Consider the following 27,495-nt stretch of genomic DNA (forward strand, 5'->3'; position numbering starts at 1 on the left):
CTGGAGTTAAATTTATTTCCTACTTCCCTGCCCTGCCTTTCTTGGAAAATTCCATTTTTCGTCTAGATGTGTATTTTTTTTCAGACGCATATTGATTCCTTTTACTCTTTTGTAAACATTTCCAAATTTTCCACATTTCTCCTGTGTTTTCATGTCCTAAATGGATGCAGGAGAGAATAGAAGACAGCTTCTGAACAAGCCTGATCTTACCTGTGGGAGAATGAAGAACTACTTTCCGTATCTTTTGCAAGAGAGGGCTCCCTCGTCCCCGGGGTCTTTCAGCCTCGCTACCGCAAGACCAAAAATTCCCCCCCTGAAAACTCCTTCCTGTCCAGCATTCTATCCCCCCTCAATTATTTGTGTTATCATCATCAAGATTTTGCCATACTATGTTCCTCTTGTACTGTGTTCTATACCCAGTATTTCCCGTAAATTGGCTTTTTACTTAAATTTTCATAAAACAGAAACTTTATATTTCTTCTGTAAATGGATATCCAGCATTGTTTATCATAAACAGAAGGTCTTAATAAAAAATATATACAGTCTATTAAAATTAAGAGGCTGTTCCTTCTGTACCTGTGTACTGCCAATGATATCAAGACATCATCCCTTATCACGAGGGTGTGGAGTCGTGGTGCTGTCATAGGTCCTTAAGTTAGACAACAGATTGCTTTCCAAATCCTTGGGAAATAGGGCTCTCCTTTTCAGGAGGAGAGGTTTTTTAGGTCAGTATTGATAATGGAGAATGATGGAAAGATTGATTCAGAGGACTCACTGCCCTGGACACAGATGGGCAACCCATAGAATGACCTAGAATGAACCACTTGGGTGAAGGGAGGGGTCTGAGGGAAGAGAGAGAGAGAGACTCCACACTGAAAAGACAGAGAGAAGGACCTGAAACAAGGTCTGGTTCATAGTTCTGTCTAGCGCAGTCTCAATACCTAGGATAACAGGATTCTTTATCCATCATTTCATTTATTCATTACATGTATAATGGGATCAGCATGTATAGTCATAACCCAGTTATGCAGAAATAGAACTGAAGTCAAATTACCTGTGGTCCTCTGTGTCTGCTGGCAGTGGAGGCCCTTATGTGGGTGGGGTGAGTGTTGAGAGGGGAGATTAAATCTTGCAAAGTAAAAGTAATTCAGTCACTTCAAATGTAAAACTGGGTCTCTTCTGGAGAAGATCAGGTTATGCCATCCCCAAATATGCCACTTTAGCATAGGGATTATCTTGAGCTGAAGGCAACTGAGAAACAGCAGACACAGGAGGAGCGCTCTGCCCTGCTCCTAGTTGCCTAGAATCAGGGCATAAATTTCCGTTTGTAAAGGTATCCCCCTGTCTCATCACTTGAGCCTGCATAACAAACCTTACTAAACAATGGTTATCTACCATATATTTCCTGGTCTCCTTCCCACAATTTACCACTTCTGGAGACCCAAACCCCCTTGTACTTTGGTCACTTCTCCACAGTTTGTCACCCTTTGTTACAGTGGCATAGAAGCTTCCCGGTCCAACCACTTCTTTGGGTTTTCACTTCAGTTCTGTGAAGACATGTGCCCTTAAAAATAGTAACATCCATAAAGAAACAGATACCTGGGGGCTTTACCCAGAAAGCAGGGTAAACACTGCTCTGCTCCGTTTCCCCAAACTTTTGTGGAGGGCTCTCTCCTGTTCTTTCAAAGTTTGAACCCCGTTTAGCTCCTCAGCCCAGACTTTGTTATCCATCGACTTCCTGTGTGGTGGAAACGGCCCTAACATCCTGTCCTTCATCTTAGGTACTCTTATGATAGGTCCTCCAAACTTTGGTCTCACTTTACGTCAAGCCTTTTTGGAATTCAAAGCAATACTCATCTCTGTCTCAAGTACCCAGCTCTTGCAAATCAGAAGCAGTTTGCTTTCAGCCTGTTGTGTCTTCTGTGAGTTAAAAACATCCATTAAGCTCTTCAGTTGCCTTCTTTGTTCCAGGCTCTGTCTGCCCTCCTCCTAAATACCATTGATCCAGTTGGTGGGAAGCAAGCCCCAGACAATTAGAAATACATAATGAACAAAAATATTTGTTTAATATTTCAAAAATACTCTCCTGCTTCACCTGCTATGCCCCTCAGAAGAAATGCTGGACATCCTGGGTTTTTGGAGTTGTATTTGCTGGGTGTTTTTGTTTGTTGTCTGTCACCACATGGCATTTTTTTCTTCTCAAGTATGTTCTCTTTTATTTTCTTCAGAAAATTCCAATAGAAAATTGAGGAAATTTGAGGAAATTTGCCAGTTTTCCTGGTAATGAATGATTATCTACTGGGCAGAAGACTGTCCGATGAGGCATAATTGCTCCAATCAGAACTGGTAGATTTGGGATTTATCACGTGGTCACCATTACACACCTCGCTTCCTTACATTAGGCCTACCATGCACTTTCCCTTCGCCTTTAATCATTAGATTATCCAATGAAATATCTGTATCAGACCCATTCTACAGAGAAGGAAACTTGCATTTCAAGGGCTATGTGGGCTGTGAAGGTTATCCTGAGAAGCTTGGTCTTAAATCCAGGTAGACTCCATTGGACAACCATCAGTCCTCCCTCAGTTCTTCAAGGGGAGGTGCCAGAATGATGCTCGAGAACTTACCCAACAAGGAGAGGACTCCATGGGCAAAGGGTGCCCCTCATACATTCCGCTCAGTTCCCTGAGGACTGGTCACATTGCTCTGCCCCTAATTGCTGTCCACAAATGTTGTCTGAATGAGTGATGCCCAACACTTACACCTCTCCTTGTCCTTGGGTTACCATTAAGGCTTTTGAAAAAAGCCCTGAACCATTATTAATAAATATTGTGCTTGGTTTTGCTTTTACTACAATCTACTGTTCGCAGGCCAGATACAATTAATTATAAATCTAATGGATTTTGAAATCTACTTGCAAGGCTCTATCTATAGTAAAATTTAGGTGTTTCAACTAAAATTAAAATGTGTTACAGAGAATACGATCAAGAATTATCAGGCTTCCAGGGAAACAGCCCTTTCACTTCCAAGTCCAGGGTTCCAAGGAGCTGTGTAGTGCTCGGTTCCTTCCTTAAGATATTTCCCTGTCATACATACCTAACAAATATTCCACATGTTGGTTGAGGTTTGCAAGAAGGAAACAGACCGATTTAATGCCACTTACTTCTTTAATGGGACTCTTTTCCATGGTGTCACCAGACGTTTTGTTCCCACTTTGTGTTCTTGCACAAATGGGTAGATAGGTGCTTCAGTAAGGACGTTGTCAGAGTGAAGTCTATCGCTGTATCTTCTTGGGCTGTAATCTCCTCCTGTCACATTTGCCAAGACTAACAAAATCAGTTGTCTCTTCTTGTTTTTAAGAGAAGCTTCTAAAGCTACAAACCTTAGCACGATCCTTGCAGTGTTGTTCTTACCTTTGGAACAGGAGAAGCATTTTGTTGTTTTTTCAAGGTGCTTCAAACACCAGGCAAAAAGTCAGGATTTGAGAACTTTGGCAGGGGTGTGAGGGCAGGTGCTCTGGTTTGGGATGCCTTTTAGGAGACTTGAAGTTTGTCAGCACCAAAGTCCTCTTGGTTTTACCTAAGGTAGGGATTTTTAGTTTAGCATAATCTTGTTTATATATTCCTCACAGGTCATTACCACATCATAGCTAGAGTCCCATGCTAGAGCTAAGGCAAGCTACCATACTGGATGTGGTTAAGAGCGTCTTCTGGTGGGAAAAGATCTTCAAACATTCCCTCATTCTGTGACTCCATGACCTGGTCCATGGCTTCCAAGACTGGAGAAAGATGTGCCTAAGACATTGTACCATCTTCAAAGGAAATAGCTTAGTGGTTAAGACACAGGTTTTGGAATCAAGCTGCCTGGCTTCAGATTCCAGCTCCACATAGTCATGTGCACAAACAAAATGAAATATTAGTGTAATCTTATTCTTAGCACCCAAGAGCAAACCATTTATAGGGTCCTCCATAAGGACAGATACTATTTGAAGACTTACTGTTACTTCAAATCTCTTTTCAGCTACTCCCTACATTAGCACCATTTTAGAAGAAGGGATCCAAGGTATTTCTAGTTAATAAATCAACTGACATGTAGTTTTTTGCTTTCAATGTAGTTTTTTGCTTTCAATGTTATCTTACCATTTATTGTTGCTGCCCTTGCAATTACTTCAGCTTTAATTTTTACACAAGACAGGCTCGAACATCCCATAAGGGTCGTCACTCAAGATAGGTAAAATTTCATTCCACCAATGCTACTCCATTCATGATGCCCTCAGATTCATTTTTCTCATTGTTCTATTGCTTGTGCTGTCTCCCCAGATCCACTGGGAGACCCAGACAATCCCCCTTTACTCACCTTACGCATGGCATGATATTTCTCATTTGTGCAGTAATTCTATGCATATAGATTATAGTGTAGCAATTCCATGGCCCATTCCAAACAAATGGGGAAGGGTTTTCTTTTTTGTAAACTCCATCTTCATCCTTATGCTAAAGGTGATACCAAATAGTCATGCTTGGACAGGTTAGTCTCTGTGCCTCAGTTTCCTTATTTATAAAACGAGGATAATAATTGAACCTCCTAATGAGGTTGTCATTAGGACACTTTACATAAACATGTAAAAGTTCATAGACCAAAGCCTGGACTATTACTATTATTGCTGTTACTGTTACTCTATTGTTTTTACATAACTGTTTCTATCTATCAGCCACCCTGTGCCTTGGTTGGTTCTGGCTGCTGTAACAGAATACCATAGACTGAATGGCTTAAACAACAGACGTTGATTTCTTACAGTTCTAAAGTCTGGAAGTCAAAGATCAGGGTGCCAACCTGCTTGGCTTCTGGTGAAGGCCCTCTTCCTGGCTTGCAGACACACAGCCACCTTCTCATTGTATCCTCACATGATGAACAGAGAGAGGGCTGCTCTCTTCCTCTTCCCATAGGGACACTAATCCCATCACGGGGCTCCATCTTTATGACCTATCTACCTCCCAAAGGCCCTTCCTCCCAATACCATCCCGTTGGGGGTTAGGGTTTCAATATATGAATTTGGGGAGGACACAAGCATGCAGTCTGTAGCACCATGAATCTTGGGCAACTTGTTACTTCAGCACCTGAGCTGTTCGCTGTTCCATCTAGGAGGGGAAAGGAAGGAGGATAGAACATCTAAGGTGATTCCTCTTTTCCTCCTCCTCTATACCCCGTCCCCCAATCCGAAGGGTAACAGACTCCTTCTAGGCTTAGACAGGAGACAGAGTCTGTGTAATAAGGAAATATGGTTCAGTACATATATCCTGCACTGCAGGCTTTCTTAGATGCCATCTACCTGTCAGAAAAATCATTAGCAAGATCCTTTCCCAGTTTTATGTGGAGATACTTTGCATAGGAATGTTTGCTTAACAACCATAGCTTCCTGAAGTGTAGAACTTGGCCCGACTTCAGCAAGGAACATTCTTTAATGTTATGTTACATTTTCTAGCAGAAAATTAGGAAGAATACTGAGAAAAATCTATTTATAATAGATCGGACTTAATGAGAATCTGATTTTTTTCTTTAATGCATTAATTTTATAATGTAGTGGCATAGTAAATCAATACTGGGTGTATTAAACAAAGTGTTTTTCTTTTAAAGATATTCTGGAGTGTGTACAATAATATTCCTCCTGTGACTAGCCTGCCTTTGAGATGTAGTTATCATTTAATGAGAGGAGAGAGGCGACCGCTTTGGTAAGTGTCTAACATGTAATTTGAGGTAAAGGTTGGAAGGATATGGCTGAGAACCCCTTAAAATATTTACTTCATGCCAAATTGGAATGCCAAAGTAATTTTCTCCCAGTGATGTTGGAGAGTAATTTTAGCTATTACTTAATTATGAAATAAGCCCCTGCCCACTACCCACTTCACCTTGGGCTCTAGGATGCTGAGTCAGTGCCTCAGTGTTCCCCCACTGAGCACCCCATTGCAGTCTCAACATAAGTAGTCATTATTAGCACACTGAGGTATGATGCAGGTCTCTGTATGGGGTGTTGCCTCATTTTGGTTCTTTCATTCGTTCAACAATGACTCGGACAGTGGAGGGAAAAAGCTTATTGGCTGGTGGGGAGATGAGGGGAACAGATGTGGTCTCCACGTCTATTGTATGGTTGAACAAAGATCACATCACCTCAGACATATCTGTCTCATGGACCACATAGAAAGTCTGTGTTACTGATCATGCCCAGGGCCTAGGGGAAGGCGTCCTGTAATAGCTTAGTGTAGTGATGAGGGTGGGGGCAGTAAGCCAGTTTACTTAGGCTGGAGTCCCAGTTAGTAATAAATCCTTATATCATGTCCCCCAACTCTTCTAAGTTATTTACTCCTTACTAAAATAGAAATATATCTTGGCTCACTTGATAGCATATGACAGAAACCTAAGCTGAGGGAGAAAATGGAGTTTTTTTGCCCCTGCAACTGAGACGTCCACTGGTAGGGCTGATTTCTGGCAGATCTGGGTGCTCAAATGTTAGTAGGAATCTGACGCTCTCCGTCAGATTGTCTTTGCTTTCCTCTGTGTTGGTTTAACGTTCAGGCAGGCTCTCCCATTTGTGGTGGCAAAATGGCTTTCGTAAGCCCCAGTCTTACACCCTACAAGGTTACCAATGACAGCATTCACCAGCCCCAATAAAATGCCAGGGCTGCCTCTCATTGGCCCACCATGGGTCGCCTTTCCTTCCCTGGCCAATCACAAAGACTAGGAAGAGGCAGTGTGCTATAGGCAGCCCTGGGTCATAAACCCGTCTCTGAAGCTAGGATGTGGAATCTACCCTATCGAAATGGGTCTGACATAAAAGTAGGGGACAAGTAGCTCCTTAAAGGGAAATCGGGGTGCTCTTACCAGAAAAGGGAGCAGATACTAAACAGGGGAATACAGCGATGCCTACTACAGGGGCCAAGTCTCCTCTTAGGCCTGCGAAATGGAAAGGCCTTCACACAGGTGAAGCATTTGTATTAATTTGTCCATCCCCAGAAAGTCTAGGAAATCTAATCCCCACCTCCTTGAGGATGAGAACCTGGTGTCCCGTCACCTTCCCTGCCCTTGTGGCCACTGAATCCTACTTCCTTCCCTCCCCATCTCCACCCTCTTCCTTTTTCTTTCATCTGCTTCTCTTTACAATAAGAGGACTGGGGGAGAATTTATTGACGAATGTGCCGTTGTTTTTTGTTTTTAATGTCATTTATTATTAAACTTAAATGTCTATAGAACTACTTAATTGTTGGGTATAACTTTAAATGTTGGTCTTTGATCCAGGGAAGAGGAGAGTAATGCAAAGGGTGGCGTATGGAAGATGAAAGTTCCCAAGGACAGCACGGTAGGTTTGTTCTGATCCCTTTCAAGGACTGGCTAAGCTTGGGATTGTTGTTGAGTGCATATGATGAGCATCTTGTGCTTTTTAGACAGTCTGCCTTGTAGTCTCAGAATAGGACGGAGGTGAGAGATTTCGTTCTGACCTTGGTGATTTTCTGCCTTACACTGTCACCTTGAAAATGTATTATTGTGTTTCTCTATAGAAATGGTCTAAGAGTATGACTGTATCATATAGTCTGAAGACCTCCATGCCTGGAAACTTTCCAGAAAAGCTGCTTATGGCAGTCTTTTCCTCACCAGCCATAACTAACCTGTAGGAATAGGTTTACATGGTGAGAAGCAGGATCCTTCCCATCCGAGGCCCGTCCCTCTTCCCCGGGGGGCAGAAGCAGTTCTGAAAATGCCCATGGCTTGGGGAATGGGGATGCTCGGGAGGCCTTGCATCTCACCATTCTTTTCAGTTTCATGGGAGGCTGTGCCCGGCCTCCTTCTGGGGCTGAGGAGAACCTGGTTGGTGGGATGGTCTGCTGGGACACCGCTTTGCAAGCCTCAGAAACCTAGATTTCCCAAGATTGGGGTCTAATTCATCGTACTGACTGAGAATGAACATTCAGATTTATTCTTAAGCCCCGGGAAACCAAAAAGCTTCTTTGAAAATGGATGAAAGGGCAAATGCTACCCACTGCCACCTTTTCCTGGTTTCTTTCATGTGGATAAGCTCAAAGAATTGAAAAGTCTCCAGGGACTCGTAGGTTTAAGCTGGAGCCATTTCACTGTAAGCACAAACCTGAAGATAGGACCAGATTTATTTGTTAAAGATGGAAACTATCACCAAGGTGTGTAGCTCCAGGATTTGCCGATTCTTTGGCATATATGATAAAAAATGTCGGGGGAGCAAATAACAAACCAGGCAGGGCTAGGAAGCTCCTCCTGCCCCTCTAAACAGGAGGGAAGGCAGAGAATATAAGAGAGGGAGAGGGGGTAAGTTGTTTTTCATCTCAAGAAGAACAAGCTTTCCTTTTCATGTCTTTTATTTACTCACACTAGACTTTGAATTCTAGTAGAAACAATCGTGATGTCAGCATTCGATGAAAAGTGGCTGAAAGGCACATTTGTCCTTTCTCTCCTTGTTAGCCCACTTGGCCACATTCAGTCACAAACAATAGTGCTTTCATGTCTGTACAAATGTCCTCGTCCCAAGTAGTTCAGCCCACTCTGTCGTCACCAAGTGGGAGTCTGGTGGCCAGCCTTGTCTGAATTCAAAACAAGACAGGGAACTTTCCCTTCCCCTAACTTCCTCTCTCCACCCTCAGCTTTGTCCCTAACGTGTAAGAGACTGCACATGGGAGAGAGAGAAAGTGGAAAGGATGCTCTCTACATGGCAGACAAGTAGACCAGAAGGGAAGGTCTAGGAAAGAGAAAAGAAAATCCTCCTTGAGAGTGAGAGGTCATCATGGTTAACTGCTATCGTCTTAGTTAAAAATTCAGCTAGGCTGCTTTCAACTCCTTAGAACATGGTAATAAACACTCTTATTATAGTTAATGTGTACTGAGCACCTGGCATATAGCAAACACGCAGCTATTTATGGAATGGATCTTAAATGTTGAGTCCTTTTGTTGCAATCACAGTGCTAAGCCCTTTGAACGCATTTGTTGACTAATGTCATGGTCACAACAACCCTGGGAGGTCGGCCTTGTTATTATTCCCTCTGCACCTAAGGAAACTGATGCTCAGAGAGGTTGATAACCTGCCCAGGTCACAGATACTAAGCAGCCTGTCAGAATTCAAACCCAGTTCTGGGAGAGTTCAGAGCCTGTGAACTGTGGCAAGGAAGATAAACGGGACCAAAAACGTTTTGATGGAGAATATCTAGAACTTTTAGGCCTCCAGTAACCTGTGAGTTGGTGCTGGCTATTCATTGGATGGCATTAGTAGTCCTAAGTAGAAGGGTCTCCAGTTTTTCTCACTGGTAGGAAGTAGACGAAAGTGTGTACTAATTCTTCCAGGGAACTGCATACGTCTACCCGTAAAGTTCTGTCTCTTATCATAAACAGTCTGTCTCAAGTGAATGGAAATTTGCAAGTCTTTAGTAGTCAAGAAAAGAAATTTCCTTAAGTGTTCTTTACTTGTATAACCCTTGAAGTACCTTATAAACTGCAAGAAAAACAGAGGAAAGGGTTTTGAAGAGAAGGATTTGACTAATAGCATTCAAATATAACCAGTTGATACATTTTCAGGCAGTGAGTGGTAAAGAAACCAGAAGGTTATGTCATTTGAATGCATTTTTCCCTCATTCTTCTGAACTTCATCAGGAGTTTCACTAGAAATTAGCTTTGTAACTTTGGACACCAAGTTTTTTGGACACGGAGTCTGTGACTTTGGATCACTTGTATCTATCTGAGTAAAGTTATTTGTAAAACGATACAATATGTGACACTATTGTGAGTGTTTACGCCTGTGATTTGGAGATGTGGGCGGGCTCCAAATATGGGCACGGAAAGTGCATGTGAAGTTAAAGAGAATGTGACTTGTTTAGCTCCTGAGGATAACTGTCTAAAAATACATATGTGTCCTTTTTTTTTTGTTTGGTTTGTTTTTTTGTTTTTTGTTCTTTTCCCACGCCAGTCCACAGTTTGGAAAGAGTTGTTGTTAGCGACTATCGGGGAGCAGTTCACAGACTGTGCAGCTGCAGGTAAAGAAGCCCACTGCTCCGGTCGGTGCCGCTGCTCACGTGTGTGTGGCTCATGCTTGTGATTTGCAGAAGTTTGTTTTTGTGTGTTTGACTTTTGACATGTTTTGAAGTTATTTTATAACTGTGAAGTTACTAGGTTTTTCTCATGTGATTGTGCCCTCTTTCTGTTATATGTGCATGTACACGTGTATATCATGTGTATATTATATTTATGTACATATGTGTATATGCATATATGTTTTCCCCTGTAGCTCATCTTAATAGTTGCCATAACCAGCTGTCCAAAATAAATAGGCAGAAAGAAAAGGAAATTTGGTATCAGTTGGGCTCTTCCCACAATACGTGGTAGGTTTCCTATTTCAGTTCTTCCAGAAGGGGAAAGTGCCTTTGGTGTCTACTGGTTGGGTAGGCACAGTCTTTTCTGTCCCTACCACTCCCTTCCCCCTGCCCTTTCTTGGTCCCCCCTCAAAGAAAGTATAAAGGGTAGGCAGGGATGCGCTCAGCATTATTACCTGTGACCCCATAATTGAGACTAAAATATAAGGTCTTCAGGACTACACTTTGGAGACCATTTTCAAACCCTGAGTGGATTTCTGAGAGCCTCCGTGAGTACATTTTTATTTTGCATTGTTTTTATCATGAAACCACTCAAAGAAGAGAATCGAATTGCTTGTTTAAAGTTTTTTTTTCTTCTTGAGTAGTTCCTTCTGAATGCTCCTGCGGTTAACATTTAGAGTAACATTTCTTCTTGTTCAGCTTTTAGTTAAGTTTTTTTTTTTCTTAACTAGTTGGCATTGATTAATTTGCCCTTAGATTTCTTAGCTGGTGCTCTCTTTGGGAGCCCGCATAGGCCAAGCCAGTGCCATAGCAAGTTTCAGATTCATCTCACTAGCCATTTCAAAAATTCTACTTTTGTTTTGCTTACCTCTTACACCACTTTTTATTCACTTAAGGCAAAACCTGGGTTAAGATGAAATTGTCTTAAAACTACAGATTCCTTCTGTTTTCATAAGGAGTAGTTAAGCAACCTCACGATATGCAGCCAAAAATGCGTCCTAGGCATAATTATAAACACATAAATTTCTGGGAGAGGAGGTTTCTGTATGAATTATTCCTGTTTCCAGAACCAGAGAAAATAGTCTAAGTAATAATAAATAGCCAGGATTGAGTAAAGAAGACCTATTGTTCTGTGGTTGACTTGGGAAATAAGAGGACCATTAACTATTAATCATTAACTCTTCCATTAACCCAGCTCTGCCACTTGAAGCAAGTCAGCTAATCTCTCTGGGCCTCACTCCCCCATCTTTAAACAGAGGCTCCTCCAAGCTCTAATGTCTTATGCTGCCAGTACCCTAAAATAATCAGGGTTTTGCTGTTGATTCTGCTTATGAAGATTACACGCTTGCTGATAGATCTGCCTTTGTATGAGAGCTGCAGCCTTTTTACCATGCCGTTTCCGAAAGTGCGGGGCTGGGAGCTACACCCAGTTCCCAGAAGCCAAGCCAAACTGAAATACTGACAGTTCAGCATGTTTAGCAGCCATCAATTATAGCACCCTCTGACCAACAGTGTGGAAATGGGCAAAACCAAAAGACTGCAGAAGGCCGATTTTTCCCCAAAAGGCTGATCTGGTGACTTCCTGGTCATTCTTGAAAGTGGTGAACGATAAACCTTCCCTCTTAACTTGATTTTATGTTCACATAAAATTTAACATTAAGCTCTAGTAAGTATATTTTAAAGGTGTAAATTGAAAAAATAAGAAACCTGCACATAAAAGACATTTCTTGATGGAATAATAAGTTCCTATGGATGGCCGTGATGAGGTACTATTTTTTTCTTTGGAAATTTTTGTTTAAATGTGACATATATACAGAAAAGTACACAAACCATGATGTGTATAGACTGATAAATAGTCACGAAGTAAGCAGATCCCTGTAACAAGCCTCCAGATCAAGGAGCAGAATATCACTGACCCCACAGAATCCTTCCTTGTCCTCTCGTCCCACAAAGGTAGCCACCAACCCAACTTCCAACACCACAGGCTGATTTTTCCTGCTTTCAAACACTTATGTAATGGAATCATTTAGTGTCAGTTCATACACAGTTAGCCAGGATCAAATTCATTTAAAAAGAAAAGAAGGGAGGGAGGGAGGGCATGGAAGGAAGGATGAGCGAAGAATTATTTTACTAAAGATGAACTCCTTAAGTAAATTGAACATGTCCTTATTTAAATTGTATCTGAATACTAGAATGTTTTAACCTTCAGAAAAAAATTGGGAAAACTAATGGCATAAATATTTAGATTTACAGAAAATTAGACAAATTAGGCAAAGCATGTTAACGAAAGCAAAATTTTCTAATTTCAATAATGTTTACCTTTCTCATTTGACTTATTGATGCTGAATAAGCGAGTGCAGAGAGCTGAGCCTGTCTCATTAATAGGTCCTAAACATGTAAACCAGGAGTCAAAAGTCTTTACCCCTATCATTTTGCTATAAATTACTGTACACAAAGTGGCTGCAAGGGAGTGTATAACAGGTACAACAAAACCTTACTTATCCAGCCAACGTTCTCAAATGTCTACAAGGCAGCCCCACATCCAGAATTTAGTTTAAAAAGAGAAAAAGACCTCCATTAATCGATGTAGTTAAATGCTTTCATGACCATTCACTGAAAACTGTAATAGCAGAGCCACTCTCAAGAGATATTTACTCTTGCTGTATACACAGTGCTAACAGATGGTCATTCATTCTCTAGCCCAGAGTTAAAAAACCCAAAACCAGCAGCAGGATGGCTAGAGGGAAGCACTAGAGAGCAGGAAGAATTAACAGGGAAGGAGCAGACAAGCAAACCACAAGAAGCAGAAGGAACAACTCAGAACACACTGTCTGGGGCCGGTTAATGTGGGGCAAATAGCACTAACCACCCCAAGATCCCTGAACGCTTGGCAGGAGGTCAGGAGAAATACTCGCTGTTCTTAACAAAGACAGTCAAGCATCGAGGAAAAGTTCATGTGAGTTCACTTGGCTTTCGAGGGCAAAGTATTATGCAACTCACTTTAGAAAAAGTCGCAACAAAACAGTAAGAAATAGTCAAAAAGCTTTGGTAACATGTTAAAAAGGGTAAATTACTTATCTGGAAAATCGTTTGGCTGGAACACTATGTTTATCTAAGTCCCTGGATAAATGCAATGTGACTGCTGCAGCTTTTGCCCACTAACTTGCTTTTGTCCAACAATTCCCCTTAGAAACAGTATTTATTACAGGTTCTCTCGTGCCACCTTTTTATCTTCTTATCCATAACTTACAGATAAACTGATAAGTGCTTAAAAAACAACGCAGGCAGACTTGAAATTGTCACTTATTTCTTTTTTCCCTGCCTTCCCCTCAGATGACGAAGTCATAGGAGTCAGTGTCAGTGTTCGAGACCGAGAAGATGTCGTCCAAGTCTGGAATGTAAATGCCTCTTTAGTGGGTGAAGCGACCGTTTTAGAAAAGATCTATGAACTTCTGCCCCACATATCTTTTAAAGCAGTATTTTATAAACGTAAGTGCTTCATTTCCACTTATTACTTTCTAGCTTATTCTCTTATACTTTTAAAGATAGAAACTGTGTTTCAAATGAGGTAAAGGCAGAATCACTTGAAATTCTATAGTCCAGAAAATAATTCAATAAGATACAGTCAAGTGTTTAAAAAAAAACCAATTTAGTCTCAGAAATTAAAGTGAGATTTTATTTTCGCCTAAACGTGTGGATCAGAAAAGGAGATGCATATTGTATTTGTTATTTCAAAAATTTAAACCTGATCTTACATTTGTCATTCTCAGAAGAAATTGCCTTCTATTGGAAGCAACAATAACAAAAATGTTATTATGTGAGCTGGCAGGTAGATATTCAATCATCCCTTCATAAATAGGAATTTATAATGTGTAACATCTGTATTTGTGGAGGAACTCCTGAGCACAGGCGTGATTGAATGTGCTACTGGAATGCTAGTACTTCCTCATTACGGGCAACCGTGACACAGAAGCGGAGGAGCATTCACGCCTAGTGGTAAAATGTTAACAGTATGAATAGGTGTGTGGACCATTGTTTCCATCATGATTCATGTTCATTGCTTTTGTGTGCTCTTTTGAAAAAGTCATCTTTTTCATAATGAAAACAGCTTAGTGCTATTAAACCAATGTTTGGTAGATCAAACAGCAGGTTACACTTTTAACAATGAGTTAGAGGAAAGGATTGACAGCCCTACACGTATATGATACATTTCCTATTTTGCACACTGTGCTGAGAGTCAATAACCCAATTCTTTTAACTACTGTATTTCACTGAATCTAAGATGCCCTTGATGATAAGTATTATTTTAGTATTACTAAAAAAGAAAAATAAAAGGCTTCCCATCAAACTATGACACATATTGATTCTAGGGATCTTCAAATGTGGGTTGGGCGGGTCGGGGGAACGCATCTTAGAATTGCTGAAATACACTTCAGGATTCTTTTGCTTTTCCCAACCCTTTGCCAAAAAGGAGGAAAAAAATCAGATTTTATTTCATGATTGTCTTAGTATGATAGAGGATGTCAACAGCAAGGCCTCCCTCGAAGGAATCATGTAATCACAGGCGGAATGATTGAGAGTTTAAGCAGCTGGGCTGATCAGGGGCTGCGCATATCCAGGAAAGGCTGGGCGTTGAATTTTAAATGAAAGTTTCAATAAAAGAGATGGAAAGATGGCGCAGCAGAAGTCGCTGATTGGCTGTGCAGTGTGGAAATTGCACATTTGTAGATGCAATTTTCATTCCTTAGGGAACATTAATTGTATTTTCAACCCAGATATTAATTGAAAGGTCACTGAGGGGCTTTTCCTTGTTCCACTCCACAAGACTAACCCCAGCAGAAACTCTGCTTCTGGAAGGAAGTGTGTTTCGTTGCCATTTATGAACAGGGCTAAAACATTCTTTCCACCTTTGAACCAGCTGCCCATTTGACTCAAAAGAGGAGAAAAGCAATTTGGAATCATTAAATCAGGCACTCTGGACCTTTGTCCCACTTCAACAGCATGACCTTGAGCAAGTCACAGCTTCTCATCCTTTCTCTGTCTCATGTAAATATCGAGGAGGTTGGTCTTAAGTGATCTCCAAGGTCCCTTCCACTCTAAAATTCTTTGATTAAATTTCCAGGGAACACGTTGGTTAGCATCAGGTTCAACATGATACGAGTGTTTCATGAGATAAATAGGCCACAGAGTGGTTAGGCTGGTTTTTAGGGCAGCGGCCATAATCAAGTAAGACTGAACAAGGAGAAGTCACTGCTTAGCTATCGTGATGGCTGGGGCAAGAAAAAAGCCTAACGAAGGGGGAGCTTTGCAGCCTGGCTGGTTGAATCAAGCTGAATAGACACCAGAAAGATAGAGGCCACTCTGAAGTTTGTGAGTAATGCAGAACTGGCTGCAGGTCTCAGCAGAAATCCACATAATGGCATAAATTAACATTTAAAAACTCAAAGATGATTCAAAAAAACTAAGTTGGAAAAAACAAGCAATTCTCTTTATTTTATAGAAAGCAGGCAGTCCTTTACTCAGTAGGGTCATACACCACGTGCTGCAGAATTGATTTGGAAAAATGAGGTTTGGGCAGAAATCTTATTCCCAAAATGATGAAGAACAGTCGTAGGGTGAGCTGAGTTAGAAATGGCCAAGTCCACGCTTTTACGCCATCTTGTTAATAGGATCCTGCTGTAAGTATTCACAAGTGTACAGGAGCTAGGTGACAGGGCGGATTTTCCACGTAGAAAGCCCTGGCGTATTCGTGAAGGCCTCCAGCAGGGTGGGTGAGGAACGGGCTGTTGATCGTTAGATATGATTTGCATTCAGATTGGTTATTTGACTGAGAAACTCACAATGTACAGAGACCCCCCTCCCCGCAAATTCTCTTAGGTTCTTCAGAGCAGCTGAATGACGAACGTCTTTTCCGATGTGAGAATTGTTTAGAGCAGAGAATTGTTTAGAACCTCAAGCCACATCGGCCCCTTCCCCCACCTGCTTTTGGATGAGCTGCAGCTAAGGAGGTTTTTACATTTTTAAATGGTTGGAAAAAATCGAAAGAAGAACTACTCTTTTTTAACACTTGAAACCTGTATGAAATTCAAATTTCACTGTCCATATGTATATAAAGAGTACTGGCGCCTGGCAAAGCCCATTTGTGTACTATCCTCTATGGCTGCGTTGGTATTACAGTGGCAGAGTTAATAGTTGGGACAGAGATCCATGGCCCGCAAAGCCTGAAGTATTTGCTTTCTGCCCCTTTCCAGAAGAAGTTTGCTGACTCCTGGCTTCAAGCGTTTCTGTATTCCCTGTCTCCCAAGGCAGCCTAAGGCTGACAGAACTTCCTCTGTTCCCAGAACTCTCCCAATTCTGAATGTTCTGTTCTATTATCTCTACAACCCATCAACATGGCAGTACTTCAGTGTCTCAACCATGACCGCCTCAGACTGTCCCTCGCACTTGGAAGTAATAAAAACCTTCCAACAGTCCATATCTCTTGATTTATAATTTGGAGCCCAACATCGCTGAGAGGTCTGTGGCTCCTCCACTTGACCCAGTAGCACTGTATATTTTATTGCAGAGCAGACCATGTTTTCTTCGGTGTCTGCCCTAAAAATCTTTCCTAATAAGAAAAAACAAAACGTACAAAGTAAAATATTTGTGAAGTTCTACATGAATAAATGTTCAATTAAATCAGTTTGGATTACAAGGCACTCTTGGGAATTTGGCCAACGCAAGGTTACCGTGGGAGCGGTAAAGTGCGTTTCTCTCACTGTTTATGCTAGGGAAGGGCAGGCTCAGGTGACATCCAGGATGATCCTGAAGGAAAAATGGTCCTGTTCCCTACCCCCTACTCCATATTAGTCTGAAGAATTTAGTCCATATGAAAAACAGAGAATTCAGGCACCTGCCCTGTGGCCACGTGGTTAAGTTCACACGCTCCGCTTCGGGGCCCAGGGTTTCACTGGTTGAGATCCTGGGCACAGACATGGCCCTGCTCATCAAGCCATGCTGAGACGGTGTCCCACATAGCAGAGCCAGAAGGACCTACAAATAGAATATACAACTATGGGGGCTGGCCCCGTGGCCGAGTGGTTAAGTTCGAGTGCTCTGCTCCAGGCGGCCCAGTGTTTCGTTGGTTCGAATCCTGGGTGCGGACATGGCACTGCTCATCAAGCCACACTGAGGCAGCGTCCCACATGCCGCAACTGGAAGGACCCACAACGGAGAATACACAACTATGTACCGGGGGGCTTTGGGGAGAAAAAGGAAAAAAATAAAATCTTTAAAAAAAAAAGAATATACAACTATGTACTGGGGGGCTTTGGGGAGAAGGAAAAAAAAATGGATTGGCAACAGATGTTAGCTCAGGTGCCAGTCTTTAAAAAAAACAGAATTGGGAGGGGCTTAACAGGTGAAATGGGCCAGCTCACTGATGCCTTTCAACGGCATCCTTCTCTGCCTGTGGGGTTAGGGTGTGGAGGGACAAAGCCCAGAGGGTCCTGAGTCACCCTTGACTTTATCATTCCCAAACCACAGCAACTTTTCCCCTTGAGAGAAGAGGAGCTGCCCTTGCTTTATGATGATGGTCAACCAAGTCAGAAAATGGATTTTCAAACTTGGCCTCTGCCTTGGACGAAACGTTATGTGTTTCCTAGGTCTCCCGTCTCCCACTTCCGCTTGATAAAATTTCAAGTCTTCGGAAAATATTTTTGATAGCATCATCTTTTATTCTAGAATTCCTAATTATAATTAGTCATTTGCAAGCCAGACAGGAGGGATGAAAAAAAAACCATGATTGGGAAAAATAAAAGACCCATCAATTAAATGAAACGTCATTTCCCACAGAGGGTGTTCAGAGGTGGCGGGGGACATAACAGACTTGCTGCCACCCTTGTGTTCTTTATGTTGTTTTATTTTTGTTTGATTTTATTTTTAAAGCTGGACTGTGAACAGCCCTGTCCTGGGTACTATCAGGTCCCCATGCCTTCTGCAGGGCACGTAGTCCCCTCCAGCATCTGCTTGCAGCCCCCCATGTCCTCTCCATCAGCTTGTCGGGATTACTCATCCTCTCCAGCACAGCGAGAAGATTCAGGCAGCATTCCCACTGCTTGTTTATTCCTTGTTTTAATTTTCATTATTACGTTTCTCAGGAAATGCACGCCTTAGCTAACAGTTACTGGCACAAAAAGGTATTTGAGTTCTTGCCAACATTTGGGGAAAGTGAATGAGATGCCTTAGAGAAGGGTTGCCCCATCCTTCGCTTAAAGTTTTCTTTCCTTTTTTTCCTTTTTGTTTTTTTCTGTCCTTTAGCCCATGAAGAGCATCATGCTTTTGAAGGTGGACGTGGAAAACACTAATTGCACTCTGTAAAGAATTCTTTGTCCTTTGCTGATTGATTTTGGAAACGGTCTTAACAGGAGGGAGAGTGAAGAGAAGACTTGCCGAAGCCCGATGCTGGTCAATTTAGAGTGGGTTTCTGTCCTTGCAGATTGGGCAATTAGGACTCAAAGTGGCAGGTGGGGTGGGGGAAATCGTGTGGGTTTCTCCCGTCACATTATTTGCTTTTTTTTTTTTCAGCTTTCTAAATTCTCTGTTCTTTTCACTCTGATTTTTTTTTTTTGCCCTTTTAAATTCCTTATTCAGTCTAATTATTGTTTTCTACACTCCCCTTTCATTGAGGCACAAGAAATCGGTTTCCCTTTAAGTAGCTCTGCTGTACCTAGTTAATGAGAATATGCATAATCATGACAATACTGCTTTTGAAAAGCACACTGTACTGGGAGGAATACTAGCTTGGTGAAACCTGTCTTTTGATTATTTGTTGTGACACATTCCTACATACTATGCACTGGGCATTGTTTTTTCCTGTCCCAGGGAAAAGAAAAACCATACTTAATGTGATTTTGCACTGACAGCACACACATCTTTTATTTTTCCTTTTTAAGACTTTTTTAGCGATGAAAGGAAAATAATAGTTGGGTTGCCTGACATGAAAACTATAATCACAGTTGACTGTCAGGATATAAATCGAACTGTAGGTCTTCGGACTCTCTGTGGAAATATTTCTAACTAGAATTTCAATTTGGCCATTTCAAAGGAAGACGTAGAGTGGTAGCAAAGAATTTCTCCCGAGAGGAAGCCTTATATTTCTGATTTAAAGAGGAGGAGATATTTTAATTGATGGATTTAAGCTGCTTCCAAATTTTGAGTGTGTGTACCAGCCGCTTAAGGCTTTCCAAATCAATTCGAACACGTTTTGTTAAATGATCCCCTTTTCCTGCTCACGTTGTACGGTTTCCAATAATCAATAGTCCTCCCGCCTGGGCAGCTTCCCCCTCCCTTTCTCATTTAGGAGCAGGAAGTTAAATCTGATTTCCAGGATGAATGTGAACATTCAAGGAGTCGAACTTTGAGTGCATTCTGTTCCTATTAACTTTTGGAATTGTTGATATATTGTGTTATATAAAGAAATGGTTTTAGTAGAAGGAAATGGCCACCCTCTGGAACACTGAGACTCACTCAAAATGTGCCGATTGCACTCTCTTCAGTTGTGCCCTCTCTTCACTCTGCCAGGCCTCCTGCTTTTACCTGAAAAAGGGCGGGGCCGTTTGAACATGCTTCCGCCTGCTGGCTGTTTCTGGAGTCAGAGGAGCTAGTGCATGCTTCTACATTTCACAGAAGGGCCAGGCACTCAGAACTTCACTGGACTCAGGATTTGTAACTCCTCTTGCAGTACTGACCAGCAGAGAAAGGTGGGGCTACTTCAAGCCTCCAACATGTGTTTGTAAATAAAATTCCCATACAAACGTTTTAAAGGACTTTCAACAATATCTATTTATAAAGTTGTGCCCTTCCCTTGCCTTACTAACCACATCAACCACTAGAACAATGATCATAGTTTTGAAAAAATGCTTTGTTTCTAAACTTGAGTTTCTCCAGTGATTTCAAAATGAGGTATAAGGATTTCAGATCCGTTTTTCAAAAGCCTGGAACTTATTTCTCTAAACATTGTACTAACATCCAACTTGTTTTTAAATTATTCATCGAGGATTTTAAAAAATTATTCTGGACATGAATTAAAATTCTTTTTTATAATATAAGTATTTTTCTGATAGATTAGAAAAAAGGATCTAATTGACTTATCTTCATTATAATTGTCATATATATTTCCATAAGTAAATGGATTTTGAAGTATTTTTATTTTTGGACTTTATTTAAAGCATTGTGATGACATGTTCAAATTTTGCATGTATGTAGCCTTTGAAGTAAAAAGAAATAAATAAAATAAATAGGAATGTTAGGCTCACATTAATGTTTTCTAGTTTCTATTGCTTATGATCACGAAACATGGCTTAACACACAAAGTAGATTTTTGTCCCAGAGAACTTGTGCAACTCTTTCTGACCCTGTGGAAAATACCAACCGTGCGAAGGATTTAATTTGCCTAGGTTAAGAACCTATCATCTAAGTTACTTTAAGAGAGGATTTTGTCAGATTTTGCTTTGGAAATTGTTTTAATTGAATATTTAGTTCATGAGAGACGTTGTATGAACTAAGCTGATTTAATCAGTTTAAAAACCTCTCATTACCTCCTTGGATTAAAGAAGCTAATACTCTCGAGATACAAGGAAATGTTTTGTGGAGCATGTGACTTTTGTGGTAGGCCAGCGTACCCATCCCAGCCAAGCTGGGGAAAGTGGGAACTTAAAGTAGAATCTGGGTTTTTTCAGCCAAGTCCTTGCAGACGGAGCCTGTACTCCACACACAGAGCCATACAGAAGCCCAAGAGCTCACCTTCTTGTCTTTGTCATTCCTGGGGTCTGTGATGCAGAGCCAGGGACTCTGATGGAAACCAGGATGCTGCTTCTCCTCCCAGTATTCCCTGGGTTGTCAGACCTCAGGTGCTTGATCACATTGGGAAAGTCACATCCCTTAAATAAGGACGAATAATATCCATTGAAAGTAACTTGTCTAGATTTCAATTTTCTTTGTTAAGCACTTTCTGAGGAGCTAACTTACTCCATTTTAAAACTCCCCCTCCCCCACTTTTCCACCTTTTGGAAATGGGGGTGTAGTTTACAGTGAACATGTACATTTAATATAATGTGGCTATTAAATTCATGGTGCAGTTGATGGAGAAAAAAACTTAGAAGAAAAACACAACTCCAGCAACCTTCAAGTGGGTTTAACTTGACTCTCACCTTCTCAACTCTCTGCTTGAATTTAGCTCACGTCTATATCATACGCACAAAGGACTTCATAGTTGAAAGAAACTCCGGGTATAATTAGGTCCACTAGATACAATGTACAATCTGCCGACAGACCAGAGCCTTGACCAAACCTGTCCCTTGTGAAAGGACTTGGGGCTGGCAAGCAACAGAGCTGGATATTGGAGTCGGTAAGCTACATCCCAGGCCAGGCTTCCGGAACCCGAGAACACTCAAAGTCTGTCAGCCTGACTCCAGGATCAAGCACTAAATAGCTGATCCAGTCTGGCCATTGATAGCGCTATACACAGTGAGATGCCCTCGTTATAAACAGGTCTCATTCTCCCCCTCTCATTCTCAGTGACTGAAGCGGTGTTACAGTTCAGCGTTTGAAAATAACCTTATTACAGGAGCTGGGCCTTTGCTATGAGGTGCTCAGGTCTGACAGGATCCCAACTCTTGTACTTACACAAAACTGACAACATGTGGAGCGATCACATGGTGGCGCTGCCTTCCAGCCAACAGTGCTGGCTCAGCAGCATGATTGATGCAGCTATGTTTGTCTAATTATTTTAAGATTCGACTGCATTTTGCTCTTAAGGTTTTATGAAAATTTGATGAGGTACTACCAGTGGAAGTTTAGCTCTCCTACACCTAATAAAAATATGTCAAAGATAGAACTCTCTGGATGTGCTTTAAAAATCTCAAATCTTAGGCTCTCGATGAGCCTATAAGTGGTTATGAAGAAAAAGAATGAAATAAACTAACATATGAAATACCCGAAATGTTTCATCAAATATTGTGCTCAAAAGGAGAAGTAAAATTAGGGTTTATTTTTTTTTTAGCTTTCCAAATATGGAACTCCCCTTTAAAAATGTAAGTCTATGATTCGCCTTTCACATGTTTCTGTAAGATTTCACTCATTACGAATGAAAGTAGAGGACTGCCTGTGGGTAGTTTATTTCGTAAAAGAATATATGCAGACCGATTCAAAATTACTTAAGAGTTTGGTGACTCAGGATTGTGAAAGCCAGGATAATTGCCTCAGCAGCTGAGAGGAGTCAGAGGTGAAGAGGAACAAGATAGAAATGGAGGTGCAGTGACAAACACTTTGAACCTGTGCTCCGGGACAGCAGTTAGAGTGAGTTCTCGGCTTCTCCCATGAGGAAAAAAGCCCCAGCAGATTCCTTACACATCTGATGATACTGTTCTGCTTTTGTTTTCTGTTTTTACATAGGCATCAAAATCTGGGAACACTTCCTATTTAGGTTAACCCATTGAGGCTAAAAGTCACTCTCTTGTGTTGTAGAGATATTTTCACCTTGCTGACACAACTCCATTGTTAAAACTCACAGACTCTTAGAATTTTAGAATGGAAAGGACCTTTGAGATCATCTACCAGCGCTTCTCACACCCCTGAGCATGCAGAGGAATCACTGGGGTGCTACTTAACATGCAGATTTCTCTACCCAGCCCTAGAGATTGTAATCCAGCAGGTCTGGAAGGCCCAGATAGCTGCCTTTTTTAGCAAGTGTCCAGTGATTCTAATGCGATGGTCCTCAGACCTCACTTGGAGAACCCCTGATTATAACCAACCCCCCGCATATAACAAATGAGGAAAACCTCCCACCTCCCAAGCCCTCTCAGGTGACCTGGTTCGAGTGTATAATCCCAGCAACCTCAGGAAAGCTGGAGAAAGCCATTCTCACTAAGACTTGAGAAGATGATGCTCGTAAATAAGAACTTTATGGCGAGGACCACAGCAGTAATAGGGAGCCCCTCTCTGGAAGTCTGTCATAAAAAACCTTCAATACAGAGTGGTGGCTTTTCCCTTTTCTAAATACCATTTCAGCCTGTTAAGGAAAAAGAAATTAATGTTCAGAAAAAGTAGTTACTCCATATGTGCAGTAACTGCTTTTCTATAATGTCTTATGGCATCTGGGGTTCAGCATCATTGAACAAAGATTAAATGAACGTTACAGAGCTATAAAATTGCATGTAAAATAACGCAAAACTGTTCAAATGACTATCAAAGTGGCCTGGGAATGAATTTCCACTAAAATTAATTGTCACTCCTAGACATAGCTTAGCAAAGCTGTTACTAAACTGGAGGGGTTCTTTGATACATAGAAGTGTCAAAAAAATCAAATAAGGATTCCCTAAATCATGTGAATGATAAGCAAAAGTCATTGTGAAGTCAATATTTTTTTGTTCATCATTGCTACTAAAATTTAGAGTCCCATTGTATATGTGTGTGTTGAATGTACCTTATCAGAATATCCAATAAAATAGCCTTTTGGATATTCTATGCTCCTGTGTCCTTCAGAAATCGTGGGGTTGACGGAATCTGTGTTAAATGTTTTGTTTTGGTTGCTGCCTTGAAAAGATTATCAGCTCATTTAACGAAATGCAAGATTTCTTTACGAAAATTTCAACTTCTAATGTTGAAATCAGAGAATTTTTCTTAAACTTTTATTTTGGAACAAGTGTTTGAGATTTATTAACCGGGAAACTTTGCATTAGAGAACGGGGCGTGAAGTAAATATGACCATTTCTGAGTTTTCTATAGAAAATTAACGGTATCTCTCGTCTTTTGACATAACAAAGGTTTAAGAAGGTGAAAATTTTAATTTTAGCACTTTATAGGGTGAATGGGGACTATTAAAGGACTTTGAGCATTTTAATAAACTTACAGGGTTTCTGTTTTCAAATGGAGCTATTAATTTTGCGGGCATATGTTAAATTCCCCTGAAATAGCTCAGACCTTAAGCAGATAATATGGCTTACAACCACTGTATGGTTTTTTTAAAAAGTTTTAACTCTTCTCAGTAATCATTTAATGAGTCACCATCACTTTCCACATATCCTCAGCAAGGTTTTGGTTTCATTTAAATTATTACACAAAAGGATTTCAGAGTTTAAACTAGTGAACACACTTTTGCTTGGACATCTAGCACCATTTGTCCCACATTTAAAATCTTATCAGTTGCCATCAAAATTATTCATTCTTTCGAACTGTCTTACCTGGGTAAGTTGAAGCAGGTTTATTCACCGTATGTTTTGGATCTGCTGTGCCCCCCACCTCCCCACTGTATACCATCTGTGCCCTGTGCATTTGGGGCCCTTTCACATATGGCTACAAGCTGGTGCAATGCCCTTTCTTTTGATCTGGCTTCATCTAGTGATTTGCTCAGTATTTTTAAGGTCAGACTGAAAACTTTTCTGTTCTAGTTATTTTTGATTTTATATTGTGTGTTGTGTTTGATGTTCAGATGCATGTGAAAGTTGCTTCTATAAGTCAGTAATTTTTATTCCAGCATTTTACAGCAATAAGGTAAGACGAGACTGAACTTTTCTTACTTGAAAATGTAGTGATTTATGTGTTTAGGGCAAATGTTTAGATTTTCCATGCAAAAGTTCTTGCAATTTTCTAACTTGGGATGATATTGCTATGAATTTGTGCTCCTTCCTTTTGAATGTTATATCTTCGTGGGGTTTGTTTTAAATGTTTATTAGTTTGTAGACCTTTATGTTGAGAAATTTTCTAACTTGTTGGCATCTAAATCTCGCTCTGTATTTGGGTCCTGTAGTATAGCAGTGTCATTCTTCTCCCTCAGGATTACGATATCATGCAAGTTTGTTGACCACATCACTTCATCTTAATTAGGTTCCAAGTCTATGTGTGGTGATTGTCATAACCATGGTATCCAGCACCTATTGAAACTTTCTGTCCAACTTCTCTGTGTGTGAAGCTCCTAGCATGGTGCCTGACACTTAGTCGGTTGTGTCTGCTACTCTGCCCAGAGGGAGCTCTTTTTATTTCTTATGCTCCCCTATTGAACATATTTGGTGATGGGCTCATCGTGGTCTCTTAGAAAACACATTTTGTGTATTTTAGTTCTTTTTCTCTGCCCTTTCCTAAGAATGGTTTCATTTTAGAATAACCCCATTACTCTGGTTTCCCTTTTGTCCTCCAACTTACCTGTAAGATTCAGTTGTCCCGCATTTAGCCCAAGTAAAGTGAATTTACTCTTCCTTTCTGGCGGCCTCATATATCCTTTTAAAAACAAACAAAATACCAGCAAACTCTTATTTCTCCCATTCGTCTGTAGACTTTCCTCTCTCTCACTGTAGAAGCAAGCAGTTCAAGGCTATGTATGTGATGCCCAGTTAATTTTCACACAGAGAATTTCCTGGGATCTGTGAGGGGCAGGGCATAACACTCTGAAGGCTTTAAGATGTCCTAGGGTCCCCTGCTCATATCTGAGTCTGCTTACTGCTGCCGTGTAATCTGTGTGTACTTTATCATCTGGTGGTGATCAATGCACTTTGTGGAATGTGTTCTTGGTGGTTTTATAAGCATAGGCTCTGCCTTCCCACCTAAGATACAGTTTTTTAGAGATTGACACCCATGTTTCTTTTAGTGTAGTAACTGCTGTTAAGGAACTTTTAACTGCTTTCACTAATGAATGTACTGTATTAAAAAAAAAAAAAAAAACTCTGGAATCCTACCGGAAGATAGGTCTTTTGTTATAGGAAGGAAAGAAAACAGTAGCATTTACAAGGCTGAGCAAGTGAAAATGTATATCATTGAAATATGTATTTATTTCCTATCATCTGGCTAGGCTATGGTGCTGACTACCTTATTTCTTGCCAGAGAAAATAAGTTTAAATCATAAGCATATTTAACTAGGAAGCATAAATCATAAGGCCTTCTAATCATAAGCATGTTGAACTCTGGTACCATTTGTACAGATGGTATGGTTAAATATGTGTGCTCCTCCCAGCCCTAAAGATGTGGACAAACTCCTACTCCCCAATTTCCTCCTTCACTCGGGAAACTTAAATCATTTGCTTTTTGCACATGCAGAATTCTAGAAAGCACAGAACTAGAGGAGGGTTTCAGATCCTAGGAAAGTTTTGGGTTTTGTAACTTACTTTTACTGGAGAATGATGAAAATGAAAGTTAAACACTGAAGCGATGTTCCCCTTTTAAGGCAAAAATAATTGGCGTTTCATGAAGGTAGTCATGTTATGAAGGAGAGGACTTTGATTTTCAGAATGTATCTTTTAAAAAAAAAACCACATCATGGAGTCATAAATAAAATTTCAACAGAAGTCTGTTGGCTTTCAAAGAGTATTCCCCAGGTGGCTGGTTCTACAGAAATACTTTTAGATATTGCAAACAAAGCTCCTATTGTAAAATATATATTTTTAAGTATTTTTAAAAGTGTAGTAAAACAATAACACATCTATACTGGCATGCACTGTGTGGGAAAATGTTAACATCTTGGAAGCCAGTAAGCATAATTTATGTACTATTGATTTTGTTTTATGAAACATCACTTTTTAAAACCTTTGCATTGTCAAATAAAACAAAGATACAGAAAAACACTCAAAAAAAATGTGTAACTTAGTGAATTGTTGTAAGAACACTCTTAGAACAGCACCCAGGTCGAGAAACAGAACTTTGCCAGCCCCCTCAGGAGCCCCCTTCACGAGTCCCCTCCCAGTCACGGCCCCCACCTTCCTTACTAAAACAACCATTACCTCGACTTAGAGGAAGCGCTTCCTTGCATTTCTTCCTGGTTTTATCACTCAAGTGATAAACATCACTTTTATCTTTTTATATAGAAGCTCCTCTGCTTATGAAAGTTGGGTTCAGAAAAGTTATTTATAAGCTCTTTCAATGATAAGTGCAGAATGACACTCTGTGAGGAATTACTACCCCCGTCAGTGAGTGAGTGGGTGTGATTTGATGTGCTTCTGCTGTAATGTGTGGCTCTGTTCATAGCTACAGTATCAGTAATAATAATAGCTAATGTCTATGGAGTTCCGTGCCATCTAAGCACTAGATTAATTAATTGACTTCTCCTCCAAACGCTGCAAGGTAGATACCTCTGTTGTTGTTCCCATTTTCTGTATGTGGAAACTGAGGTTCAGAGAGGTGAAATAACTTGCCCAAGGCCACACAGTTAGTCTGTCACAGAGCCAAGATACATCTAAGGTGGTGTGGCTCCAGCCTGTTCTCCCAGTGCTGGGCTCCTTGCTGGAAGTTGAAGATTCCAATGTCCAAGAATTTTGAGATTCCTTAGAAGATACTTTTCTAAAGGAAAGGATCTACAGCTTTAAGAAAAAGATTGAAAACTCGCTGGTCTAGTTCAACCTTTTCATTTTACAGATGAAGAAATGACCCAGAAAGTAGA

At 40.8% G+C, this 27,495-nt stretch overlaps 1 protein-coding gene across 7 annotated transcripts in view; it reads left to right on the forward strand.

The window, feature by feature from the left end:
• The window catches only part of EIF4E3 (eukaryotic translation initiation factor 4E family member 3), a 63,660-nt gene extending 43,270 nt beyond the window's left edge, over positions 1-20,390 (forward strand). For all 7 annotated transcript variants that reach the window (XM_070576809.1, XM_070576811.1, XM_070576810.1 and 4 more), the window contains 5 exons: positions 5,632-5,726; positions 7,288-7,348; positions 9,971-10,037; positions 13,428-13,583; positions 18,393-20,390. In XM_070576809.1, the coding sequence (XP_070432910.1) occupies positions 5,701-5,726; positions 7,288-7,348; positions 9,971-10,037; positions 13,428-13,583; positions 18,393-18,439 (357 nt within the window). In that variant the 5' untranslated portion in view covers positions 5,632-5,700 and the 3' untranslated portion in view covers positions 18,440-20,390. The remainder of the gene's footprint in view (positions 1-5,631; positions 5,727-7,287; positions 7,349-9,970; positions 10,038-13,427; positions 13,584-18,392) is intronic.
• Positions 20,391-27,495: the final 7,105 nt, after the last annotated feature.

This window comes from Equus przewalskii, chromosome 15 (genome assembly GCF_037783145.1).
Source record: "Equus przewalskii isolate Varuska chromosome 15, EquPr2, whole genome shotgun sequence".
NCBI classification, from domain to species: domain Eukaryota; kingdom Metazoa; phylum Chordata; class Mammalia; order Perissodactyla; family Equidae; genus Equus; species Equus przewalskii.